Source organism: Protomyctophum bolini, assembly GCF_963924005.1.
Source record: "Protomyctophum bolini genome assembly, chromosome: 5".
Lineage (NCBI taxonomy): Eukaryota > Metazoa > Chordata > Actinopteri > Myctophiformes > Myctophidae > Protomyctophum > Protomyctophum bolini.
This window is the reverse complement of record NC_137866.1, coordinates 33420164-33447530: the sequence shown is the minus strand read 5'-3', so window position 1 is coordinate 33447530 and position 27367 is coordinate 33420164. Positions and strand designations below refer to the sequence as shown.

The window sequence follows — 27367 nt, the reverse complement described above, 5'->3', positions numbered from 1 at the left end:
ATAAAAGGAGTATTTGCATTTATTTTAAGAATCAAACATCTACAGTGGTGTGCTGAAACCCAGAAAACATCCAGTGTATCATACTGTTTGATATTGCTATCTTTCACTGCCAAATTCAGCATTATGGAATATCAAATCCTGCTCATATAAATTATCATAAACGTAAATGAACCATATACTATTTTTTTTATACATGTAGCTACGTACATCTAGTACAGAAAGTAAATTTACATCAGTATCTCCATAGAGAATAACCAGCTATAGGAGCATAAATACCGCAATCATAAAACAGCAATCTTTAAATTAGAACTACCATCATAGTTGGTGTAACAAAAGTCGATTTATAAACATTTCATGTGCCACTGGATTGGTTTACATCTTAATGTCATTAATAGTGGTTGACCGATAACATACAGTACACTTACATTACAGTATGTTATTGACCTTCAGTCTATGGAGTGGTGAGAGCAGTTCCCTTAAACTACAAGTCCCCCCCACCCCAAAACTATAGATCCAATCTCATTTGATGGGAAAAGATGTAGGCCTAAATGCAAGTCAGTGCTGTGTGTACGTATTAAATGTAAGCATTGGGTCTAGGAAAGTTTTTGTTTAAGTTAATAAACTCAATTTGTCAAGCCGCTCTTAGAGGCTAAGTCCGGCAATTTTAGACTCATATACTGTAGGTCTAAAATCAATGAACTTACCCTTTAATGTATAAAAGCAAGAGGCACAGAGCCATGGATACAGAGCCAAAGCTTTGGAAAGCTTTTGGAAATAATGTGCTTAGTCATTTCAAAGAGCATTGAATGCATTCACAGCCAGCATGCAAAAAGGAAGTTGCAATTTTGGCATGTTCTAGCAGCTGCATATATTATGTTGGACCCACATGAATTTAAAGATAAAACATCAACATTGAAGCTTTAAAGTCGTATTAAACTTAATTGTATTGTATACATGACATTGTGCACACATCCCACGGTGCGCTAATGATGGACATTTCAGTGTTCCACCTCCAATTTCTGTGTGACACACTTGATGCGTATATTGTCTCGGAGGTTGCGGAGGCGTGCACTGCGACTTGTGATCTCCTCCACGTAGGTTTTGGGGAACCAGCCCCGTTCTCCGTCAGACAGTCGGATGCCTTCCACCCAACCTGGGAAAATACAGCAACCCTTAGTAATCCAAACACAATTTGGTCACCATTCAGAAAGTCTTTTGTTATATTTTGCTTACAGTTGATCAATTTGCTACTAGATAAATTGGTGTTAAGAGTCTTACCGTCACTGGTAATGGTTTTGGCTTGAAGAATATCTGCTTTCTCCAATGTTAACTCATCATGCTCTTGTGCCTTATAGCTCTTGATGCACTGAACTTGAGATAGATCTAACAATGAAAAAGAATAGGTAAATCCCACTTGATCACATAAAAGGACATAAAAAAAAGTGCACCTATTTTGCCTACTGGCAAGCAGCGGCAGTACTCGCATTATTGGTGACATGGCAGCCTCCACTATGCTGAAATATATTAAATAACATATCTTGACTATACAAGGTAGAAACTCGATAGAAGTTTTCTTTATGAGGTTTTCATATATTATGGGGAATCCAATGACATTCTGATTTGAGATCAGATGAAACTGCTTCAAACACACATATATATTGTGGAAATTGTAATTTATTGGTGAATATTTCTTCCAAACAAATGCTTGCTCATATGACTTTATAACATACCCGCTGTAAAAAATAATAAAGTATATGCTAATTATAGGGGAGGTGGACGAGTGTGACAGGACTATGGAGCCCCTCCCAATTCTCCCATGAACTAAGTAAAACCCCTCCAACAGCTGGCTCAGACATGTCTCATGACTCCCATCAAGGCTATAGAGTGGTGCACTTGGGAAGTTGGGAGCCCAGAGACTGCACTCACACAGGAGAGTCAGTATCTGGTTGTACCAGTAGTAGTATTAACACATGCAGGTCCCCACCCAGTAACTGATCATTATGGCTCAGTCTCAGAATCTGGAGTGTTTCAAATCTGTAGAAGGGAAAGGGAGACAGCCCAGGACTCCCTGGACATACAGCCCCTCTCTTACCTCTACACCCACACCCACGCAGACCCCGCTCTACCAACCTGAAACCCACATTTCTTGGTAAGGAATTTGTTATACGTTTTTATTTTTATAACCTGACTTATAAATGAAGATTTCCGCCATACAGTATATGAGTTTCAAGCCGTTTATTTGATCTCAAATCAGAATATGGCATTGGATTCTCCATAATGACAACCTTAAAAGATAAATTCAATCAAGTTTCTAAATGTGTGCACTAGCACACATTTTTCAGCTGGACAGTGAGTGGACATACAACAGATTTGTATCCAGCACCTATTAATACCCCTAAAAACAGTATCATAAATGAACAGCACATTTTCTGAAATTCTGCCTATTCTTGTTTATAGTCTTTAAGGTGCTGGTGTGATTTTAAGATTTTAAGTTTCACCATAATGTACAATGAGGGTGAATGTACTTCCTACTTTTTATACAGCACACAGAAACAACAGATTAAGATCAACAATATTTGGACATAATATACCCTTCCCACTGAACCAATGGCCAAAGGTTCTAAGTTCAACATCGCATTAGAGCAAACCATAGTACCGTACTCACCTTCATTCTCACTCGCCTGCTCAATGTCTGAGTCAGATGGAAACATTGCTGTGATCCATCTCTGCTTTCCACTCCTTGGTAGTACAAACAAACAAACAAACGTTTAGAGCAAAGGCTCAAATGTCCAATCAATCAGAACAGTAAGGAAATGGTTTCTAAAAAGAAGCCCTCTGGCATGGTTCAGGACTTTCGAAGAACATAATTCATAGGAAACTACTCATCAAGGCTCTATAAAGTGTGGGGAAGGCTATATACGGTAAGCTGTGGGAGTAGTAATACTCACTCAGTATTGGCTTTGAGTAAGATCTGATGCTTGAGCTGTGGGCCCTCACAGAGTTGGAGGTGGAAGATGAAGCCTGAAATGCCCTGGAGCTTCTGACTGAGGTCCTTCACTTTTAACTCTCCAATCTTGGCATGGACAAATACCATGAACTTCCACGTGCTGCGCAGAAACACGAGAGGAACACGTCATTCTGGGATCAACGTGAACACACTACAAAACACTACAGTAGTGTATTTTGCTTGTTACATTTGAGATAAGGTACTGTAGTTAAAGGACCATGCTGGTGGTCTGGCAGATCTATCTCATTGACTACGACTCACGGTACACTTGACATTACTTACTGCCAACAGTTCCAATTTCATTTCAGTAATAAAAATGAGCTATAAAAATAAACTTTCAGATTTTAAAATTGCTTAAGACAGGTAACACACACCGCTGCATTTCACCGAACCATTATTGTGGTCATGCATGTCATAATGCACTTGAAAGCATTGATTAATTAAAAAAATATTTGGGGAAAAATATATAATAATGAGATATATACCTGTGTGTATGTATATCACACACACACACACACACACACACACACACACACACACACACACACACACACACACACACACACACACACACACACACACACACACACACACACACACACACACACACACACACACACACACACACACACACACACACACACACACACACACACACACACACACACACACACACACACACACACACACACACACACACACACACACACACACACACACACACACACACACACACACACACACACACACACACACACACACACACACACACACACACACACACACACACACACACACACACACACACTGTAGAATATGGCCAAAGCTGTGAATAGATAATGTCCAGTCCAGTATCAATGCTGGTATGCTCGGTTAATCATGGGTTTAGCGAGTCTTTTTTCCAAGGTGTTAATTCCTTCACTGCATGGTATCAGGACTTACTCCTTCCTTCTGGACAGCAGCAGACAGTCGTTGAACAGGTGGAGGTACACAGGCTTTGTGGGGAACTTGAGCTTGGACCCAGAAATGCTCATCACCTGAGTGTCCACTTCCAGTAGCTCACCATGCTTGACCAGCCAGCGGGACTGAGAGATCAGAGGAAATATCTAGAAGGGGGAAGATTGCAGTGTACAGTAAGCCGCCTCATGGAAATTGTTATTATTAGCTATACAATAGATTGGAAAACGAAGTCACGCAGATATAGCAAAGTGCAAAAACTTACCTTCCCCTCAAAATTAATTTTCTTGTTGAGGTGAATAAGCTCTTCCATTCTTTTCATAGACTGCACACTGAAATTACATTCCATTATGATCTGTGGAGACATAGTCCAACATAGCTATTACTGTCAAGTAATAACAACGTAACAAAGTTTTGTTTGAGTTACACCAGTTATTCACTAGTCAATCACTACCTTTTTCAGCTCATTGAAGGCTTTCGTCGCAGTGTCTTCATCTCGCGAGCCTGGCGTTGTCCTCTTTAAGATATTCTAGAAGGTAAAGTAGAAATCACTTGAAGACATGCCACATAGTAAACATCACTGCCACGTACTTTAATGCTATTCAAAGAGACTGGGCTAAGCTAAGAGCTGCAAAATACTTGGAAATAGAATAGAAATAACCCATTGATGATGGCTCACATAATTGAAACCAAGCGCTAACATGAATTCTGTCATCAAAGTTCACTGCTGTACCTCCACCAGCATTTTGAGTCGTGTGATCCGCTGGAAAGGAAGGATTAGGAAGGAGGCGAGAGGAAGTCTTTGGCAGATGGGGTCTTCCTCCAAGCGAGCCAGGATACTAGGGAAGCGAGCGTTCTCCTGCCTGAGAGGATATTAGACAGTCGTTTAGAAGCTGAAACACTCTTTAGAAATGTAAGTAGAGCATTAAGATAATTTAGAAAGGGCAGGTATGAAAGAACACGTGAACGCCAATACAGAAACATTTGCATTTCCCTCAGCATTAACATTCTATAGGGAATTAAAATGTTGCTCACAGCAAACGCTGGTAGGTTTGTTCTTGGTAGGCCTGGTTGGTTACATACGGCAAGTAGACCCGACGTAGGGCTGGGCAATGGTCAAAGACGATGTCACATACGTCAAATCGCAGGATGTCCTCTTCTAGTCTGTGCTCCAGATCCCGAAGGAATCTATGGATAATTAAGCAGAATCATCAGAGACAACACATACATTGGAATTTCGTGTAACCAAAGTGGCACATAAAATAAAAGCCATCTTACCTCTCACTGACATCTTTGACCTCAGGTAGCTTAGAGAAGAGCCATTGTTTATCCTGAGCTCCCAGACACTCGCCTAGCTCCTGGGAGAACATGAAGTGGTCCACTGCAATCGTCAAGCTGCGAATGTATGACGCTTCAGATGTCACCAGCTCAAACTTGGCCTGATTTGAAAAGGAAATAATATACCTCAGTCAATGTACAAACTATGTACAATACAAACTATTTTGACGACAGCTGTAATGTGCATTTTCCTAGCATACCGGTAGTTTAGGTCCCACATTCAGTGACCTTGTGGCCTTCGGATCGAGGTGTTAACAATATAGAAAAGACAACTCCCATCAAAATAGAAATGCCTCATCTACGGACAATTTGAATACTGTATAACCAGAGGGCCCTATTTTCAGCCCTGCACTATCCCTTGGCACTACCCGCTACCGGTTAATTATACCCAAGGCAGCTGTCTCTGTCCCCAAACGGTATCTTACGGCCATGCTACCTGCTATATATTATGCAGACTCCGTTATTTGCTCCTGGAAGTGTGCGTGTGCGTGTTGTTGGGTAGCACGACTTGGCCTTATTGGTGAAATAAACTTGCTTTGCCTTGCCTTGCCTTCCTTGGACCCAAACCACTCAAGGACAAATGCATATAGCAACTTAACAGAACCACAAGAACACAATAATTACACAGGAATGATGAAGGAATGCCAATGCAAAAAACATAATCTTTCTTAAATGTTCCATGTTCACCTCCTGTAATTTCCTTTCCTCGTTGCTGAAGTTGTCCAGCTGGCCACTGCTTCGAACATCAGGGATATCCTGCCACAGAGCGAAAGCGGAGCCTCGTGACGAACGGAAGGAACTGGACGGGGAGAGATTGGATGGAGACGGCGTGCCATCGGACCCCTCTTCCCTAAGCTCCTCCTCTGTGCTTGGCTCCTCCCCCTGTTGCCTCTGGATCTCTCTGTTAATGGCCACGTCGCTGTACTCCTGGTATAGAATGGCTAGGATGTGAAGACAAGCCAAAACGAAAGAAAAGGGTGAGATCGTGATCCTGTCAATACAATTGTATACTTTAAATCCTTATCCTTGCTGTATCCTTAAACAGATACAGCATGTGAACATTGCAGGACAACTTACAGCTAGGCAAAAAGCGAGACAGGCGATTTGAACTTGTGAGAGGGGGAGGTGAACCCCAGTCTTCCTCTATGGATTTCTTTCTCATCCTGTGAGGAAGAGTAGAACAGTCAAGCGAACGTAAAGAATGTCAACATTAGACATGACAGCCTTTGCACCGGACTATAACTGAATTTTAAAGTGTCTCCTTCAGGGAATAGTCACCCAAGTTTGGTGCTCCAACGATGTAACGGCATGCTACAGTCACTGGAGGGCAGTGGTGGCGGGGGGCCAACAGGACTGTGGGGGGCACTGTCACTAGAACCCCCCGAGCATCGATGCCTCATGTTGGACTTCGCTAAAGAGGAACGAGCAGATGCTGTAAGTTGGTAATGAACAGCTACAAAATTCATGGGTATGAATGGGTGTAAGTCCAAACCACACCAATGATTCTAGTTGCATTGTTGCGGTTTGGGCCTTAGGCTTATGTTATCGAAATCTGTAGAGGGAACACATTGCAAAGTCAGTTCCGGGTTTTAGGACTACAAATTGTAGCAATCAATTAACCCAGGAACAATTGTGTCACCGGTACACACATTGTTTTGTGCTTATAATGATGAATCCAGTGACTTTGGTTTGCTTTGATTAAATTCTTATTTTGAACTAACAATTTCTTAGAAAGTGCCTAAATAAAAATGTCATGTTAGTTCTACTTTTTCATCAGATTCTTGTAGCTGGCTTGGGACCTTTGGGTACATCTTCTTTATATATTGGATGGAGCCTGCACACCACAGGTATAAGAAAGACGTTCCTTATTGAGAATTCTGTCAGAATTCTCAATAAAGAACGTCTTTCTAATACTTGTGGTGTGGTGCTTCTATACACATTTTGGATGAAAACGTTGGCATACTGATGACATGCATGATGTCTTGCGGCCGACTCACAGTCAGGGTTGGGGCTGAGGCTGCTGGAGCTCTGCCTGTCCCGGGACGCTACCCGAGCAGACAGCGACTTCCCCAACTTCAGGGTGAAGGAGCTCTTCCTCTGGGACAGCTGCAGCCTGGATATCAGTTCTGAGGCCGAGAAGCGCCGGCGCTCCTGGTCCCCTTGGCGAGGTCGCGATAAAGAGCTCCCCCCAATGGAAGATAAAGTCTCTATGCTCTCACAGTCCTCTCCCGCCATCGAGTCTTCTATTATATGCAGGGGCTCCTCGGGCAAAGTGTCAGAGTAAAACGGGTTTGGGAGGTCCATAGCCTCTGTAGGCGAGGGACTGGTGATCGCCTCGGAGGAAGAGATTCCGTTATCGTCTTCCTCCAGGAATGACGCAAAGGGTCCTGGGAAACCATACTCTCCATCCAGACTTGGACTGCTGAGAGACTCGTCGCTCAAGCTATCCGGGGAGTAGACTCGCATCTTTCGCCCTAGCAAACAGAAGGAAGAATATTAAAGGACCACTTCAACACTTTTCAACATATCTTCATATAATTGGTCCTCACTAATGATCATGATAAAATGCCACAATTTGTTTGAGGAGCGCTAGCCCCTCCGAAATACTAGCTTTTAGTGTATGTTCACAAACTTTGTCCTACACAAACATTAAAATGAATGATTTGATTGAATCATTTCAACTTGGCCAACCATTAGAACATTGGAGTGTACTGTAGGTACTGTAGGTCTATATTTGTACGTCTTTAAATGTTCTGATTAATTGAAAATGGGAGGACCCTGGTGTAAACAAGTCTTAGTGCTTTTTCTGGTTTTACCCTCGTAGCCGTTTTTGTATTGACCTGGACTTTCATTGAACTGTACAGTGTACACCCATTCTACAAACTGTGAATACAAATTTCAATCAATCAATCAATCAATCAATCAATCAATCACGGTACTCACGGAGGGACTTCTGCTTCAGCGAACCCTGAGACGCTCTCCTCTGTGGCAGGTACGTGTCTGGACTCTGGAACCCTGGGCCCTCGGGGGAGGACGGGGAGCCAGGCAGCTGAGAATCCCAGGAGTCTCGGTTAGTATAAAGGGAAGACAGAGGTAAAGACAGCGGGAGGCTAAACGCCGCATGGAGGGGACGGCACACGGTCGTTACTGAGACGGGTCTCTCCGGCTCCTGAGAAGCATCGGTCCCGGTGTCGCTCTGGCCGTCAAACTCGTCAAACTCGCCTCTCAAAGTCTGCGAGTCCAAATTCAAGTTTGCGTCATGGTCGTCGTTCAGGTTGCTCCTCCTCCTGTGGCGGCCATTTTGTATTTCATTCAGCTCGTTCAGCGTGTGCTGCAGACCGTTCAGTGCCAGAGTGCGCGTCGTGCACTGTGTGTCCAGAGTAATGGCAGACCTGTCGGAACCGAGGCCATTGATTTTAGGAGTCACGGGTGACTGTAGCTCGATGAAGGCGAGCGTTTCCTGCTGGCACACGGCGACGTGCTTGTGGTGGCATGGCCGCAGCAAAGATCTGTCATCTCGGGCCTCACTCAAAGCTTGGGACTCGCCTGAGCCAGGGATCCACATGCTGGGGCTCTCTCCTCGGCAGTGAAAGGCGTGGAGGTGGGGCTGAAAGTCAGGGAGTGGCGACAATCCATACCCAGGGAGCATAACGGAACAAATTCATGGACGCTGCAGAGTGGAGAGAAGAGAGGAAGAGGTCACATTCATATCCATGTACAAACTTATATTTTAATTAGTCACTGACACTTAAAATATTAATTTTCTCCCATTGCCAATTCCCCCATATAGTCCCTGTCACTGCTGAGCCCTATAATGGGATTTATAGAATACCTTACACAGCATTTATTAGAATCAAAGGATAATTCCAACCTAAAAATATTATAGATATTATTATTATTATAGAGATAGGTTTGGCCTGTTTAACCTATTGACCACGACTCACTGCAGGCTACATTACTGTCGACCATTTTCCAAACGTACATATGCAAGTACATTTGGTAACATTTTATTGACTTTAGAGGAGAAGACACTAACAGAAGATGGTCTATGTATATCATGGCTGAAGCTGTAAATGGACAATGACAATGTATTGACAGTGCAATGGTACTTAAAATCTCAGATCTAGATAGAGGAAAGAGTCTCTGGAAAATATCAAGCCGCTCCGTAGAACAATAACTGGAGTAAAATTCCATGGACACAGTGACATTTATACTCAAAGCGATTTTGGATTCCTTTCTGGCAACAACATTATTTGGAGGCAACTACAAATGTCAATGTCTCAATTCATTCAATGCCTAAACTAGGGGTGCCCAAAAGGTAAATTGTAGATTGCGATCTACCAGTAGATCATAAAGGCTGTGCAGGTAGACCATGCCCCTAACAATATCATTTACATATAAAAAATATATTTGCAGCATCTGCCACTTGAATTGACAACAAAAAGGGACAGGGACTGTCGCTCAAATCCACAATGCAATACTTTGTTCCAATATTGTTGCACACAAACTTCAGTAGCATTACGAAAAATATCTACCAATTCCATTTTCTCCATTTCCCATTCCAAGTGCGTTTGTCTTATATGTAACGCCAGCACTGCTATTGTCAGCAATGGGTTAATTTATTTCGTGGGTAGATATTGTTGAGGTGGTCATTTTGAAAGTAGCTCTCAAGTCAAAAAAGTGTGGGCACCCCTAAACCAGTGGTTCTCAAAGTCGGGTCCGGGGACCCCCAGGGGTCCTTGAGGGAGTTCCAGCCTCCAGGGGACCCTGACGGGTCCATTTGGTTCCATTTGTACACTCTCAGAGTTAAATTAACATTGATTTTACAATATAAATTGGGGTCCCAGAGTTAGAAATGCCATTAAATGGGGTCTGTAGACTAATATGCATGTCAAACTGGGGGTCCTTGAAATGAAACGGGTTGAGAATCACTGCTAGAGCCGTATAAAATCTTCTCTTATGGGGGTCCCTGGTATATCTTTTCAAATGGGGTTCCGCAGGGCTAATTAGTGTCAATTTGGGGGGGTCCTTGACATGAAAAAGTTTGGGAACCGCACTGGCCTAAACAATCTGGCCAGGGAAAAGAAATAAGCTAACCCCCCCCCCACCCTACCCACCACCTGTCTGGGGTCAGAGGCAGCATGTGAGCTGAACAATGCCATGGACACTGGCACACAGGACAGGTCCATTTAGATGTTATAACCTAGTTATACTCTATCTAAGTAACAATCTTGCTTCAAACATCTTACGCACAATAGGACAGCGGTCACACTGCTCTCTTGCTTTATGATTCCCCCTTGCTGTTGTATATGTTTAGTATTGATATTAACGCTGGTACAATATCTGATGAGTGATGACGGAACAAAACAAATTATGTACCTGTACACAAGACTAGAAAATAACTCCCTTTAATATTGAACCCTTGATGCTCGATAGCCCAACAAGTAACCGTAAGAAAACAGAACCGTAAGAAAAAGGAACATTGAGCTGTTGCTGGTGCTTTAGTCCTCTGTAACTAAAAACACCAGCAAAATACAAAATACAGCAACAAACTGCTTATCCAGCGATTAGAGATGGGTGACAGCACAGAAACTCATGGCTGGTAAATTGGCTTCGGTGACGTCAGAGGATTCCATGGACTTGATCATGTGTTACGTAACACAGTGGTGGTCAAGTATAATGAACAGTGAGTGAATTGTTATTTGTGACATGAAGGTTTCTGTTCATCTGGAAGCACTGGAGAGGGCTGTGGGCTGTGCTCTATACCAGTGGACCCCCAAATAGACACTAACGTTAGCCGTGCGGACCCCCATGTGAAAAGATATGACAGGGACCCCCATAAGAGAAGGTTTTTACGGCTCTAGCAGTGATTCTCAACCCATTTAATTTCAAGGACTCCCTGTTTTGTTTGACACGCATTAGTCTACGGACCAACATTTAATGGCATTTCTATCTCTGGGACCGCAATGTATATTGTAAAAAAACCCTCTTTAACTCAAATGGAACAAAATGGACCCGTTGTACACTCTCTGAGTTACAGACCCATAGGGGTCCATTTAGTTACAAACTATCATTTAGCTGGGGAGTCTGGGGACCCCCTGGAACTCCCTCAAGGACCCCTGGGGGTCCCCGGACCCCACTTTGGGAACCACTGCACTATACACTAAAATCCAATTTAACTCTTATCCTGGAGTGTAACAATGGACCAGAGTCAAGAGTTAATTAAACAGTCGTTGCGCAGCCCTCTCCAGCACCAGCAGATGAAGTGGAAGTCATGTATGGAGCTAGTCCGGACTTCACTGTGTTAACATGGCTCCCGTTACATTGTTGCGGTTTGACCCGTCCACATTTAACATGCCATCCATACGATACGCGCACAAACATGCACACACAGGCTCGCTCAGGCGCTTCCTGCAGGAATTAGCGAGATGAAGGCTAAGACGACACGTGCACTGGTGCAGGATGTGTGTTTCCGCACGCACGCACGTGCACGCACACACACACCACTGCAAAATCATGAGTGTTCATAGGGAGGGGGGGTACAAATGGACCCGAAAGGTGCCATTAACATTCAAGATTTTACTGTGTGGTGCACACCTCAGTCGGGTGCAGTGTCTTCTGAGCTATGTCTTCCTGCTTTAATTAAAGACCACTTCACACATCACAGCCCCTGTACTTATCGCGCACGAGCGCACACACACACACACACACACACACACACACACACACACACACACACACACACACGCACGCACACACACACACGGCCAGACAGAATACCCACAACAGTCAGACAGAGTTAGAAGTAGACAGCACATCCTCACCACTCTCACCTTTCACCTGAGATGTGAGGCCCATGGATCACATTGACCATCTGTCTTCATCCCTGTCAGAGCCTGACTGTGTCTGCCAGAGAGACACTCTTAAAGCACTGCTTTTTGTTTTCTCCCAGTTTGATATGCATCAGGCAACGGACACGCCTGGCAGGCAACCTTTCCCCCCCCCATTGACCACCTGTAATTATGCCATTGACCACTACTCTAGTGGTCCGTGGACCACTGATTGAGACACTGATTCAGTACAATCAGATCAGCAGCATTTCTAAAAGCATGTTTCCAGGGAGAGTCTCTTAAAGATGAACCCTGTTCTCCCACATTCTACCACTAGCACTTATCCAAGAGGTAGGGAAACCTCCTCCAACCACTGCACAATGAGGTGCTAGTTGAAGTGTTTCACATACAGTAACAGTACTCTACTATATGGTCGGAACCCCACTGATCAATGAGGGGGGTCCAGGGGGTCCACAACAAAATGAGGAACAGCTTAAACATTTAAGCCGCATTGAATTTTGAAAATACAGTAACTAATAAGCTATACAAGCTTGCATTCATTATGAGCTTCTACTGTCTAGATCGGCTACTTTTAAAGCATGTTGACAAAGTCTTCTCTTACTGGCTCAAACTCTTCTCAAATGGGTGTCCGTCCGTCCATGAGCCAGAGCTCCAAAATTGGAATGTTAATTATGAATTGAGTGTGCAAAACCATACCTATATTAAATTGTTATCACCATGAAACTTCCCCAGTTGATTACTTACACAAAGACAATGATTTATGGTGTTACAAATCTTTAAATATGCAAATGAGGCATTATATATAGGAAAATATGAAGAAAAAAATTAAATATGAAAAAGCTACTACTGTGGAAGGGTTATCATATATTAATTTACTTATATTAATCCTATAAACAATGTAATATAAGTATGGTTTTGCACACTCAATTCATAATTGAGTACTACAGACGAAAAACTGTTTAAGTTCACACTAATTATCCATAATGTATAAATGATGGATAAGGGGTCAGGACAACGAGGCCTTTTCGTGGAGGGGTCAGAATAAAATTTGGACATAAACAGTTTTTCGTCTGTAGTACTCATTTATTAACGTTCCAATTTTGGCTCATAAAGTAAAAACTGGTTCTGAACTGAACCGGTTCCCAGCCGGTGGAAAGGGGGTCACAGTGTTTCTGAACTGAACCGGCTCCCAGCCGGTGGAAAGGGGGTCACAGTGTTTCTGAACTGAACTGGTTCCCAGCCGGTGGAAAGGGGGTCACAGTGTTTCTGAACTGAACTGGTTCCCAGCCGGTGGAAAGGGGGTCACAGAGTTTCTGAACTGAACTGGTTCCCAGCCGGTGGAAAGGGGGTCACAGTGTTTCTGAACTGAACTGGTTCCCAGCCGGTGGAAAGGGGGTCACAGTGTTTCTGAACTGAACCGGTTCCCAGCCGGTGGAAAGGGGGTCACAGTGTTTCTGAACTGAACTGGTTCCCAGCCGGTGGAAAGGGGATCACAGAGTTTCTGGTTCTGAACTGAACCGGTTCCCAGCCGGTGGAAAGGGGATCACAGTGTTTCTGAACTGAACCGGTTCCCAGCCGGTGGAAAGGGGGTCACAGTGTTTCTGAACTGAACCGGTTCCCAGCCGGTGGAAAGGGGGTCACAGTGTTTCTGAACTGAACCGGTTCCCAAACGGTGGAAAGTTGTCACAAACTAATAAACTAAACTAAACTAAACTAAACTAAACTATAAACTTTGAGGTATTTGTACTTGAGTATGTCAAATTTTGTACTTTAATTCTGTACTTTTACTCCACTATACAATTATTTGAAAACTTTACTTACTCGTTAATTCATTAATACAAAAACACACATTAACCACGTCAGCCCTACATACATTTCGGCCTTTTGAAAATAGCCCATCTACAAGGTCAAAGCGACGCATTGTGAGCTTGTAGATCTGCCAAAGATTTTTTTACTACATTTGAAAACTTGACATAGGACATTCTGCTTTCTACTTTTGGTACTTTCACTACATTTTGATGGCAATACTTTTGTACTTTTACTCAAGTACATTTTGAATTCCAGACTTTTACTTTGTAACTTTTTCTACCACTGCTTAAAGTAGAGCAGTGGGGACACGTCCGTCTTAAAGTAGAGCAGTGGGGACACGTCCGTCTTAAAGTAGAGCAGTGGGGACACGTCCATCTTAAAGTAGAGCAGTGGGGACACGTCCATCTTAAAGTAGAGCAGTGGGGACACGTCCATCTTAAAGTAGAGCAGTGGGGACACGTCCATCTTAAAGTAGAGCAGTGGGGACACGTCCATCTTAAAGTAGAGCAGTGGGGACACGTCCATCTTAAAGTAGAGCATTGGACACGTCCATCTTAAAGTAGAGCAGTGGGGACACAGTGGGGACACGTCCATCTTAAAGTAGAGCAGTGGGACACGTCCATCTTAAAGTAGAGCAGTGGGGACACGTCCATCTTAAAGTAGAGCAGTGGGGACATGTCCATCTTAAAGTAGAGCATTGGACACGTCCATCTTAAAGTAGAGCAGTGGGGACACAGTGGGGACACGTCCATCTTAAAGTAGAGCAGTGGGACACGTCCATCTTAAAGTAGAGCAGTGGGGACACAGTGGGGACACGTCCATCTTAAAGTAGAGCAGTGGGGACACGTCCATCTTAAAGTAGAGCAGTGGGGACACAGTGGGGACACGTCCATCTTAAAGTAGAGCAGTGGGGACACAGTGGGGACACAGTGGGGACACGTCCATCTTAAAGTAGAGCAGTGGACACGTCCATCTTAAAGTAGAGCAGTGGGGACACGTCCATCTTAAAGTAGAGCAGTGGGGACACGTCCATCTTAAAGTAGAGCAGTGGGACACGTCCATCTTAAAGTAGAGCAGTGGGGACACAGTGGGGACACGTCCATCTTAAAGTAGAGCAGTGGGGACACGTCCATCTTAAAGTAGAGCAGTGGGGACACAGTGGGGACACGTCCATCTTAAAGTAGAGCAGTGGGGACACAGTGGGGACACAGTGGGGACACGTCCATCTTAAAGTAGAGCAGTGGACACGTCCATCTTAAAGTAGAGCAGTGGGGACACGTCCATCTTAAAGTAGAGCAGTGGGGACACGTCCATCTTAAAGTAGAGCAGTGGGGACACGTCCAGCTTGAAGTAGAGCAGTGGGGACACGTCCATCTTGACAGGCTGTTTAAACAGAGCCCACTGAGGCAGAGTCTGTGATTGTTTCCCCCCCTGCTTCCTGAACAGCTAATCCTCAACTTCTGACTTAAACACCAGGTAAGTGGAATAGTTCAGACACAAATATGCACAGGCACGTGCACGCCCACACACACACACACACACACACACACACACACACACACACACACACACACACACACACACGTGCATAATATGCACACGCCGAGACATTCACGTGCACTTGAATGTGTCACCACCACCACCGGCACGGCAGTACACACCTATGTGTGTACTGACTGTAGGCACATGCACATGCCGTACGCAAACACTCGTGTACGATCCTACCCCTCCCTTTTGAAACAGCCACACCCACTCTCACTGCAAAGGTAGGAAACCTGGTCGACTCTATCCCTCTCCCTCTCTCTCTTAAACACACATACATTGTTGTGCGCGCGCGCGCGCGCACACACACACACACACACACACACACACACACACACACACACACACACACAGAGAGAGAGCAGACACAAACGGTTACCTGTTCCCTGCTGCAGACAAAGGCAGCCTTTATCTGTGCGACTGGGGCAAGCACAGGATACCCAAGAGGCTGTGGGAACAGCTTATGCTGCTAACTCTGAGAGTGTACAACCAAATGGACCAGTAACGGCCCATTTGTACAGTACACTCCGAGGTAAATGAGCATTGAGGATTTTACTGTGTGGAAACACTAAACTCCTCCACTCATAATGCTACCATACATTTTAATCCTGTTACAAACATACTGTATGGTGCTTACACATTATTGCCAAATCCTTCTTTCAAATTAAGGGGCGTTTACTGGTCAGTTATTCTCATGGCGCCTGCACAGCAATATCCGGAGAGCTAATTTTACTCAGATTTGACTGTTTCTCAATAATAAGCAGGTCAATTGTTACCATGAACCCCACATCAATTCAGTCCATGAATCAAAGTATTCTTTTGTATAAAAGCAGTCAACATGTGGCAATAACCCACTCACCGCATTCATCAAAACACAAAAAGCATCCGATTACATGCATTTTGCATTCCCCATGATGATGCTATTATATCGGGCCATTCAAATAAATTCCAAAGACTTATAATTTTCATTGTCATAGCAGGGTGTTATTTGTGAGCCTTATGGACTTTGCTGCCAGAGTTGCTCCCTGTAATTTCTCTAGGCTGCCGTAAGACAGCATGTCTGCATACAGCACTTAATGAATGATGGCACTCTGGCATCTCTTTTATGACAGCAGCGATAAAAGGAGATATACAGCATATATTTTTTTATAATATGATTTTTCATCTTGAAGGCTCAGAATGATCCCTTTGGCATGAATACGAGTATAAACCCAACGCTGATTCAGCTTTGTGAAAGCCCAAAATGTTGTGTAATAGCATCATTACAGTCCGTTTGATGTTTACCAGGGAAGACGAGGGTGTTACAATTAACAAAATGTGTTCACCGTCAGAAACGCTTGTGGTTGATGGGAGTTTAAGAGACTTTTCCGGAGCATTTACTTTCTGATGTGTGGTTTGTGTGACGTTGGTTGATGGTTCTGTGCATGCATGGTGGTTGGTTAGTGGTCATTTTTTTTGGAGAATCAGTCTTCCTTTGTCAGGATTTCAGTGTTTAGTTCAATCTCAGAAACTACACACAATATCTTGCATCTGACAATACTTTATGAGGATGGATTATGGCCGTGTGCGGGCAACAACGTGTGGGCTCTGGGTGGGTAACATGGCTGTGAGTCCAGTTTGTTTGGTCAGACAGGCCGGAGTGTCCTGGCGGTGTGGTGTGAGCAGATCCTGTGTATGTGTGAGGTCGCAGTGAAACTTTGTCACATCAGACCACTAATTGCACGGCAGCAGACTGCATGAAGCCCACACTGTCTGCTTAGACGAGTGACACCGGAGACATGACATCATTTTGTGTGTCACTTCTGGGAAAAAGTTCCGCTCTGCTTCTTGTGTTTAGGGATCGTTGTTTATTAAGAGGAATCCAAGAGGAAGGAGTGATGTTAACTAGCCACAGAAAAATAACAAGGTTTATTTCAAGCATTCCTTTCAGTGACTTTGGAAATAGCGGGCTTTATTTAAATCCTTCACTATACTGTCTTATTGCTTCTTGAATTGTGAATACACACATTTTAATTTCAGGTTTGGCTAAAATGTGGCTCTCAGTGTGTTGAATTTAAAGCCATTTCTGATCACTCAATGAGGTGAGTCAGATGGTCTTGTATGCTGCATCTAGTGTCAGACCATCTTCCAAATTCAAATATCTCAGCAAAATGTTTCAGCCATTCCATTCTAGAGAAGCATGTGCATAGGAGGGCAAAGTGACCGGCTAATTGGCTTCTTTTTTTTCCTTGTAAAATAAGCCATTTGGATTCCGTGAGCATGGCTGAGTGAATTCGGGTCAGGGGGTCCTTTGGTATTTGTCCCTCTTCCGTCCGGCTCCCACTCAGACAGGTGAGCTTCCCAGAGGCTATGGAGGAGGAGGAGCGGTCGAGGGGTGGCACCCGAATGTTTACACACGATGTGGGTCCTCCTAATCCTACTCTATAGCCTCCAGCAGATATACCCGTGTCCCACCAAGACACCATCAAGACCAATACTGACAACCTGGCTTAGTATCACACAGGGCACTGACACGAGGCCCCCATTGGACAAATGACTGAATGTTGTGCGTGCGTGTGTGTGCGGCTGTGCGCGCGCATGCGTTTGTGTGTATGTATACACTGCAGTGGTATCTATCCATCTTTGATTGCCTGTAATAAGACATAAGGGAGACCTTCCCTAACCTTGTCCCGGTCTGGCTCAGCTGAGCAGGTTTGGGGCTAATATAAACAGACAGGGCAAACAACAATATCTCATTTAAAAGCCTGGAAAAAAATGGGGACCATCTCACATGCAAACGTCAAGACTTTGGGAACTTTTGACACCTGCCCCCCTCCCCCCATGCCCTTCCACAATAACAACTCCAGACAGATAGAAAGCTAGGAAAAACAGCAAGGGATAAACCAAGTAAAAATCCCAGTGTTAATGCAACTGTGAAGAGTGTATGTAACCATTTGAACATAATAAGGACATTACTGCGCAATGCAGCAACAACCAAATGACCTGATCCAATTATGTTGCACTATCATGATTCATGAGTCATAAAAGCTACTTAAAGCAAATACGATGGGCTGAGGAGGATCCAACGCACTGCAGTAAATCCACACAATCCCATAATGAGCACCATCTGACAAAGAACAGTGGGATCTTTGATATTGGAGGCTCGGCTGAAGCCCGTGTGAGAATAACTTCCTAGGAAAGGAGGACTTTGGGTGTCTGTGTTCAGGTCACATGCATAATATTGATTATATTGTTCCAGGAATATACCACATTACTTTAATAAAGAAACTTTGTATTGTTACATTGATTGTTGTCATCATGGTCAGCCACTTCAAAGATGCAGCTAACATATTTAAATGTTATGTAATGTTATCTAAAATACTGCACATTTGCTTAGTCTTATACAGTAGTTACTGAGAATACCAAGCGACTCGCCCCTTTACCAACTCGCCCCGGGCGTACAGCCGGCGGAACCGTGCGGCCTGGTACTCCTAAAGTAAACTAAGTATATTATGCTTTAAACCTAACCTTATTCCTAACCTTAACCTCAGTAAAACTATGCCTAAATCTAACCCTATACCTAAACTTAACCCCACCTTATCTATGCCTAACCCTAAACTTATTTCTAACCTCATTCTCAGTCAAATAAAATAAAGAATACAAGAACAATCGAGGGGTGAGATGGTTTAGGGGAGACCGTACCTGATACCGTCTATAGTTCAATACAAGCACAAATGCATTGAACAAATCAGTGATGTGACAGAATTATTTTCAGTAAAACAAAGACAGAATTGAAGTAACAGTTTTTGGAGCCAAAAAAAAGAAGGGAAAAAAATGAATCAGGCCTCAGACCTCATTTGGTAATGTTAAAAACCACAACCCTAAACATAAATCTTGGTGTAGTGGTCATGGACTCGGACGTGAATCTCAACAGCCTTAAGAGAATTACATTGTCATGATGAGTCTACAATCACTTTAAGAATAATATCAAGGATTAAAGGACTATTATGTCTCAGCAGGATTTGGAAAAACATGTACATTATTCTTAAACACATTAGACATAAACATATGGACATGTTTTGTTAAATTGAATCTACCTCTTCATATAAACTCCACTATAATCAGATTAGGAAATTAGTCCAAGACAGGTCCTCCCTTAATTGAGTGTGGTTTGGGAATACTATTACATTGAGGTTCACCGAATGTTGTGAAGAATGTCTGGCATCCACTTATCTGCTGTGTTCCCATTTCACCTTGAGCTATTTGTATTATCATGTTTTTTTCTTTTTCTTTTCTCCCATTCTGGCTCTAATGTGTATTAAAAGTACCTCTGGCTGGTGTTCTCTACACTCAAACTGTCAATCAATCGGCTACACGTCGATTCCCATCTGATCCTCTGCCACTGAACTCTCAAGAGGCTGACCTACTTTAGAGTTTAACCACTTGAGCATTCATATACATTCAAAACTAGCCAATCTATTGAGCTTGTAGACTGCTTATTTGTGGCGAAGAAATTTGGTGTACGTAGGACAGGTGGAAAAAAGTAGTGTACTTAGGTCGGTTTCACTAAGAATAGAGGGTTTTAACCACTTGAGCATTCATATACGGTACATTCAAAACAAGCCAATCTATTGAGCTTGTAGACTGCCTATTTGTGGCGAAGACATTTTGTGTACGTAGGACGGGTGGAAAATAAGTAGTGTACTTAGGTCCGTTTCACTAAGAATAGAGGGTTTTAGTGGGTTAAAGCTAATGTATCTCCTGCATTCATCGCCTCCATGTTGTTAACTCGCACTCCTCCCTGGCTGTTTTTCCTGTGTCGCCACGCTTCAGGTTTTTCAGCCAAGCACCAGCATTTTCTTGGCAACCCCCACTCTTCACCTCCCCTTTCTTTTATTATCTGGACAGGTATGGACAAGTAACCCAAAGGGCTGCTTGTTGTGAAATGTGATCAGGTAAAAGTGGCGCAAACATAACGAGCTGACCATGCGGCTATAGGTCTCCAGTTTGCTGATGGTTTGCTGTTGCCCAGAGAGGTGAAGCTACAGGTAGGCCTACCCTCTAATAAAATAAAATAAATTACTGAAAAACCGCACCGTGTCATCGGGATTAGGGGATGAATCCAACAAGGGCTGACTCAGTGCCAGCATTTTGCACATTTTGAAGACAAAGAGAGAAGGGGGAAAAAATCGAGTTGTTTCTTTAAGGAAGTTGTCAGATAAGCTACGACACGGCAAACACATGGCACAGTGTAAACATTTTTAGACTTACAGTAAATTAACACAAGGAACAAGGAAGCACCATATCTCAACCAGTTTCTATGGAAGAAGTCATTCCTCCCAGGTCAAAAAAATGCATTATTTCTTGCATGAGTGTGCATGTGAAACTCTCTACCCGTATTGGCCAACTCCCAACCTGGCCTAGCCTGAAGGCTACAGTCCTAGACAGGTGTGCAAGCAACACAACCGGAGAGACACTTTTTCCCCACATTGCCTCCAGGCTAAGGTTTTTTCACGTCTGCTTTAACATTCCCACATGCAAATATCCGTTCACACGCAGGTTAAAATCATTAAATGTGCAGCCTTTAAGGGGTTCTTAAATCCTCCGAAGAATGCCACCCAGATCTAAACGAACATATTGATGTATGCTTGATGTATGCACCGGATTACTTTATCCACTACTTCAAAAATAGCAGATCTACAGTACAAGTCATATTGTGACATGCTGTGAACCTACTATTTTCTCTGATGTTCACCTGTTTTTGCCAAAAGTTTGTCTATAAATGTTTGCAATTTTTACTACCTACAGTATAAAGACAAGACCAAAATAGGGTCATCACCAAGTCGAAAGTGGTTAAGGAACACAAACATCATTGAGAAGACAGCATAACAAACATAAATCTGTCAGTGGTCAAGTTTATCGAGCATTTCAAGACAAGTTCACGTCCAACTCCTGTGCTGCCCATCCCCCCCCCCCCCCCCCCCCCCAACGAGACCCTCTGACACTTTCCACATTCCCTGAATGACTAGGCCCCTGTCATTCCTATGAAATTGCCCACTAAGCTGAGGCAGGGGACAAACAAAGAAACTCAACTATCCACGTGCAAAAAAGCAAAGGCTACTATTATACACCGTTAAGCCCACTGCTATTTAGGCCAAACGCTGAAAAGGCTAAGAAAGTGGTTGACCCTTGTCAAAAACACTATAGTATCATTTCACTTTAAGACAAAAAGTGAACTTTGGAGGTCAGCAGGCAAATTTGTCTCCACTTTCGAAGCGGGGTTTCAGTGCACTCGGTGGGGTTGAGGGTAATCACCTTGTTTTGATGGTGTGTGTGTAGGATTTACAGTACATGCCAAAGTTGGTCGGGGAGAGGTGGGGAAGAAGGGTGGGGCACGGCGTGTGCACGCGCACGCGCACACACACACACACACACACACACACACACATACACACACACACACAGACACACAGAGCGTGTCTGAGTGGCAGGTGATGGGGCAGGTGCTCTCCAGACATGCAGCGATGAATGGGAGGAGGGTTGGGTGGAGGGCGCACGGTGTGGTTATAAATCTAGGCATGATATGAACAGGCCTCGACCAAAAATCTAATCCGTCACTGCTGCTATGGGCCTCACAATCAGAAGATAAGAAAACTGGCACAGACAAGAGAGACAGACAGCTGTCATGTTCTACCCTGCAGTCTGTGATGCTGCACAGTGGGAGACGATCTGTACACTTGTGTATTCATGCTTCGATATGACGAAGGTGGTGTGTCCGACGAACAGACCTAGCCATAGTGATTCACATAATGATGCCAGAAACACACCTTGAAAGTTGCCCAGCTTGTGTACCAACTTGTGCTGCAGCCCAAAATACCATTGCCGTCTGGATTGAAACCTTGTATCAGCATATTTCCGTAAATGCCTATACTTTGTTAAACTACAGTGTCACACAATAGTAGGGAGAATGCAATGCTCAGGACGCGGTGCAAGCTTGTAGATCCGCTATTTGTACTTATTTTTCTTTAAGTGAAAGTGGTTAAGTGTGTGTGTGTGTGTGTGTGTGGGGGGGGGGTATATTTTTAACCAATGAAAAGTATAAACAAGAGCTTGTGTTTTAAAAAGAATATACACATTTGGAGTGAACACATGCAGGTTCATTTTCTTTTTCTCCATTTCCTGAAAAGTATTAACTGTCGTTTCGGACAGACAAAGTTTCCACACCAACGCCGACAGTGACGCTACAGTACAGCATGTACAGTACTATCTGCATACAGACGTCCTCCACATAATGGGACAACACAGACAAGGCTGCCAGACACAGACAGAGGCTCTGACTTGAACTCGGGACGCAGACGAGCTCGCGTGACGATACACTGAGTCATCCCCGAGCACAGACGGAGCAGCAGGCAGGGCATCACCCGGGCTCACCCTCCATCACTTCTGCTACATTACAGACCATCATTACGCTGCGAGAGGCGAGTCCAAAGACATCTGGAGGGGTTGAGTGACCTATTTTAAGTTAACCCATTTTCGACGGGAACGCATCTGTGTCGCCGTATAGCGTTTGACCACTTTAAACCATTATTTTAAACTTTAGCTGTTGAGAAATAGCAGATCTGCAAGCTCGTATAGCACGGCATTAAATCGTGAAAACGAGTGCAACTCTTTCACAGCAAACGTTTTTTGACTTGTATCTTTGCTTCTGGGAGGTCTCTGAAACAACATATTTTGAGATGAGGGTCGACGGCCAATTACATACAGTAGGATTTCTGGTTTGCTTGATATGAAATAGTTTGAGAACCACTGATATAGAAACATAGGTTTTTCAGAAAAGTCTCAGCATTTAGAAGACATTTTGTAGAATCTGGTCCCAGTCCTAAACGGGTTAAACGCCAGTTCACCAAAGCAGTACTAAAAGAAGTGCGTAATGGGATTCCGGGGCACTAAACAGTTATATGGCTTGGCTGTTGAATGTCATCGTTGCGTCGTGTGTTTGTCCATCACGAAGCTGTGTCAACAACCCGGAGCAACTGAAGACGGCCCTGCCAGAGACTCTGGGTCAAATAGACAAAAACATGCACAAACCGCCTGCGCCAGAGAATATCCGACGGTCGCCTTGGAGAAACAGACATACATTTTACATATTATACTCGTACGGTTTGCCACACAGAGACAACAACACACATAGACAGGGACGTGCAGAGAGTGTTAGAGAGGCAGGGGCTGAAATCCCATAAGAGGTCACTTTTGAACAAAAATAGTGAAAATAGCTGATCTACAAGCTCACAACGTGTCGCGCTGCGACACGCTGAGAGCTTGTAGATCAGCTATTTTTGGGGCACAACCCAGCACTCTTTAGCTAGTGGAGATGCGGTGTACGACATGGATTTCGGAAAAAAAAAATGTCAACGCAAAATACTGTGTTCAAGTTCAGGAGACTTAGGAAAAAAAGCAATTCTCCTGAATGCTGCCTTCCGGCATGGCAAGGAAAGGAGTGGAATTTTCATTTCTTTCACCATAATAGATGCTGCATTCGTGGTCTGGAAAGGGCACCTTTGATGTCTATGTGTGCACGTCCCTGCACAATAGAACATGCAACCAAACACTCTATCCTTAGTTAGTGCAGTGGTTTTCAAACAGTCAAGAGTATACCCCCATATTGATCATGTACAGTATTAAGAGTATACCCCCATATTGATCATGTACAGTATTAAGAGTATACCCCCATATTGATCATGTACAGTATTAAGAGTATACCACCATATTGATCATGTATTAAGAGTATAAACCAGTAAGACGCGCAAACGCGGGAAGCGAACGCAGCTGAGACCCTGCAGATCATGTCTGTCTGTCTGTCTGTCTGTCTGTGTGTCTGTCCCGCTGTTACTGTGGACCTGGCCCCTTTTGTGCCCATATATGGAGCTGAGTGATTGCTGATGCAACACACTCCATATTTGGACGTATAGCGGGACAGACAGACAGACAGACAGACAGACAGACAGACACACACACAGACAGACATGATCTGCTAGGTCTCATAGTAAGTGCTCAATGCGTTCGCAACCACCATATTGATCATGTATTAAGCCGTCGACTCCCATTTGACACCTGTAAGTAAGTACAGAATGCTACAACTGTCTTCACTGTAAGGGGCAGGGGTGGGAAAAAAGTACCCACATTTCTTACTTATGTAAGAGTATCGATACTGCAATGTAGTAAAAGTCCGGAATTCAAAATGTACTTGGGTAAAAAGTACAAAGGTATCTGGCTATCTGCATCAAAATGTACTTAATGTACCAAAAGCAGAATGTACTCATTATGCAGAATGTGAATGTCCCATTTCAAGTTTTCAAATCTTTTGAAAATAGTAAAAGTACAATATTTGGATTTGAGATGAAGCGGAGTAGGAGTAAAAGTATTGGAAATTGGAAATACTCAAGTAAAGTACAAATACCTTAAGTACAGTTCAGTACAGTACAGTTCAGTTCTTAAATACAGTACAGTTCTTAAGTAAATGCACTTAGTTACATTCCACCACTGGTTAAGGGGGAAAGAGAAAGCTATGATCTGAATAATAATTCTTATACATTATTATTCTGTCATTGGATTACCTTATAGAACCTACTGTATAGAAGCTGGTGAAATGATACTGAAACCAACCACTTTCAATCTGGTGTCCCTGTTCTGTGCATGTTATAGGCAAAGAATAAAAATAAAAATAAATAGAGAAAATGTTTCGGCTATTTCTGAAACGGTGTTTAAAAAGCAGTCCTGATTTTGCTGGGGAGCCCCTCGAACCCCCTCAAGGGGCCCTGGGGAGTCCCCGGACCGCACTTTGAAAACTGCGCTTTAGTGTCTACAAACACGGGGTCACACTTAGCCTAAGGCTACGAAACGTCTCGACTCTTAAGTTCCACTGTGCCCTGCAAAAGAAATACTACAGTGAGGAGAGTGCAACACCGGCGCCAAGTTTTCAGCCATGTACAGTCTCATCTCGTTTTTTTTTTTTAACAACCCCTCATCCAACATAGTCCAGACATGCACTTACCTGCCCCGCTCGGCAACAACTCACAGCTCCACCACTGTAAGGCATCGCACCGAAGCCCATGGCTTAGAACCGACCTCACCTCTCTCTGCACAATGCCTACTGCTTCAGCAAGCGCGCAACGCTTCCAACAGAATACATTAAAATGAAAGCTAATCATAAAACCCTGGGGAGGAAGGTTATGCATGAGCTATGCAATGCTTATTCACATAAATGTGAAGGTGCGCGTGTGTCACGGCACGTGAAACACAGCGCTGACGCGCCACGCACGCCCGGCAGCAGAGTACTGTACATCAACGCACGCCCGGCAGCAGAGTACTGTACATCAACGCACGCCCGGCAGCAGAGTACTGTACATCACGCCCGGCAGCAGAGTACTGTACATCAACGCACGCCCGGCAGCAGAGTACTGTACATCAACGCACGCCCGGCAGCAGAGTACTGTACATCACGCCCGGCAGCAGAGTACTGTACATCACGCCCGGCAGCAGAGTACTGTACATCACGCCCGGCAGCAGAGTACTGTACATCACGCCCGGCAGCAGAGTACTGTACATCACGCACGCCCGGCAGCAGAGTACTGTACATCACGCCCGGCAGCAGAGTACTGTACATCACGCACGCCCGGCAGCAGAGTACTGTACATCACGCCCGGCAGCAGAGTACTGTACATCAACGCCCGGCAGCAGAGTACTGTACATCACGCCCGGCAGCAGAGTACTGTACATCAACGCTCAGTGCTTCAATACCTGCCACTCCCCCCCCCCCCCCCCCCAATTATGATGAAAAGGAGTTTTAAGACACCAAAGCCCGTTTTCAGTTTTCTTTGTCATTACAATGTCATGTCTGTAAGTGAAGAGGAAGAATGCATCCCATATATATATATTGTGCGCGGTGACATAACGTGTCACGGCGAGTGCGTTTGGTATATCCCATAGGAGGCTGACAGAGTCCTCTACACAGATCCTCTACAGTGCTACCTTTGTCTCCAGCAGCTAGTGCACCACACTGACACAGACAAAGCAGTGCACCTGACATGCAGCAGTGGCATTACTTTTTCTCCCCCCCCCCCCCCCTTCCCTTTCTCCAAAAGTGCACACAGCGGCGCACAGCCCGGGTGACTCGCAGACAAACAACGCAGGCTCAACTTTCACCACCCCATCCCCGACAAACAAAACACTTAAACGCTACATAATCACTGACAGTGGAACGGAATGTCCCCAGTATTGATTTCCACAAAGAAAAAGTACATCTACATATTGAGACTGAGATCTTATTTGCAGTGTACACAGGGAAAAACCTCAGTGTTAATCTGACTCTGAAGAGTGTACGGACCGAATGGACCCTTGTGGTTCCATTGAGTTCCACTTGAGGTTTTACAGTGTGACAACCCACAGAGAGAGTGCGGTTACTGTCCCGTGTACTGTACCTCATGAGTGTCAGTATGTTGCATGCTGGATGGTGGCCAGCATCGCTGTTTGAATCCGGGCCGTCCCAGGGTCAGGCTGAGCCGCTGCTGTGCTATCCATTGCTGCCTTGCGTTCCTCTCGGCTTTCTTGTTTCCCCCTTTCTCCCTGGTTTTCTTTAAACTCCCGTCTGCAAATCCCCGGCGGCACCCGGACAGGGGGTCCTGGACGAAGCCGTTGCTCCGAAGCCCCCCTCTTCTGTCCTTCTGTATTCCTCAGGCAGCAGAAAAACAGGTTGAAAAAAAGCTCCAACAACAACAACCACTTGCTGTTCTCTGGGCTACTTACAATGCAGATCCCTCTGTAAGCTCTTCTCCTCTCCTCGCTCACATTTCTCGCTCTCTCCCTACAACCCTCTCTCTCCTTTTTG

General features: G+C 44.3%; 1 protein-coding gene across 4 annotated transcripts; it reads right to left on the bottom strand.

Annotated features, from left to right (window-relative positions):
* Nucleotide 1: 1 nt before the first annotated feature.
* arhgef19 (Rho guanine nucleotide exchange factor (GEF) 19) lies at nt 2-27330 on the bottom strand. 4 transcript variants are annotated; one of them, XM_080763259.1, is made up of 16 exons: nt 26961-27330; nt 8246-8972; nt 7300-7776; nt 6581-6713; nt 6380-6465; nt 5990-6243; nt 5243-5403; nt 5000-5152; nt 4698-4827; nt 4419-4493; nt 4230-4319; nt 3950-4113; nt 2949-3107; nt 2666-2739; nt 1279-1383; nt 2-1153 (listed from the first exon to the last, which is right to left on the bottom strand). In XM_080763259.1, exons 2-16 carry the CDS (start codon nt 8949-8951, stop codon nt 999-1001), a joined length of 2922 nt encoding a protein of 973 aa, XP_080619385.1. In that variant the 5' UTR covers nt 8952-8972; nt 26961-27330; the 3' UTR covers nt 2-998. The 4 variants fall into 4 exon arrangements, with proteins under 4 accessions (XP_080619385.1, XP_080619387.1, XP_080619386.1 ...); XM_080763261.1 differs by having other exon boundaries at nt 5048-5152; XM_080763260.1 differs by lacking the exon at nt 26961-27330 and adding an exon at nt 25535-25603.
* Nucleotides 27331-27367: the final 37 nt, after the last annotated feature.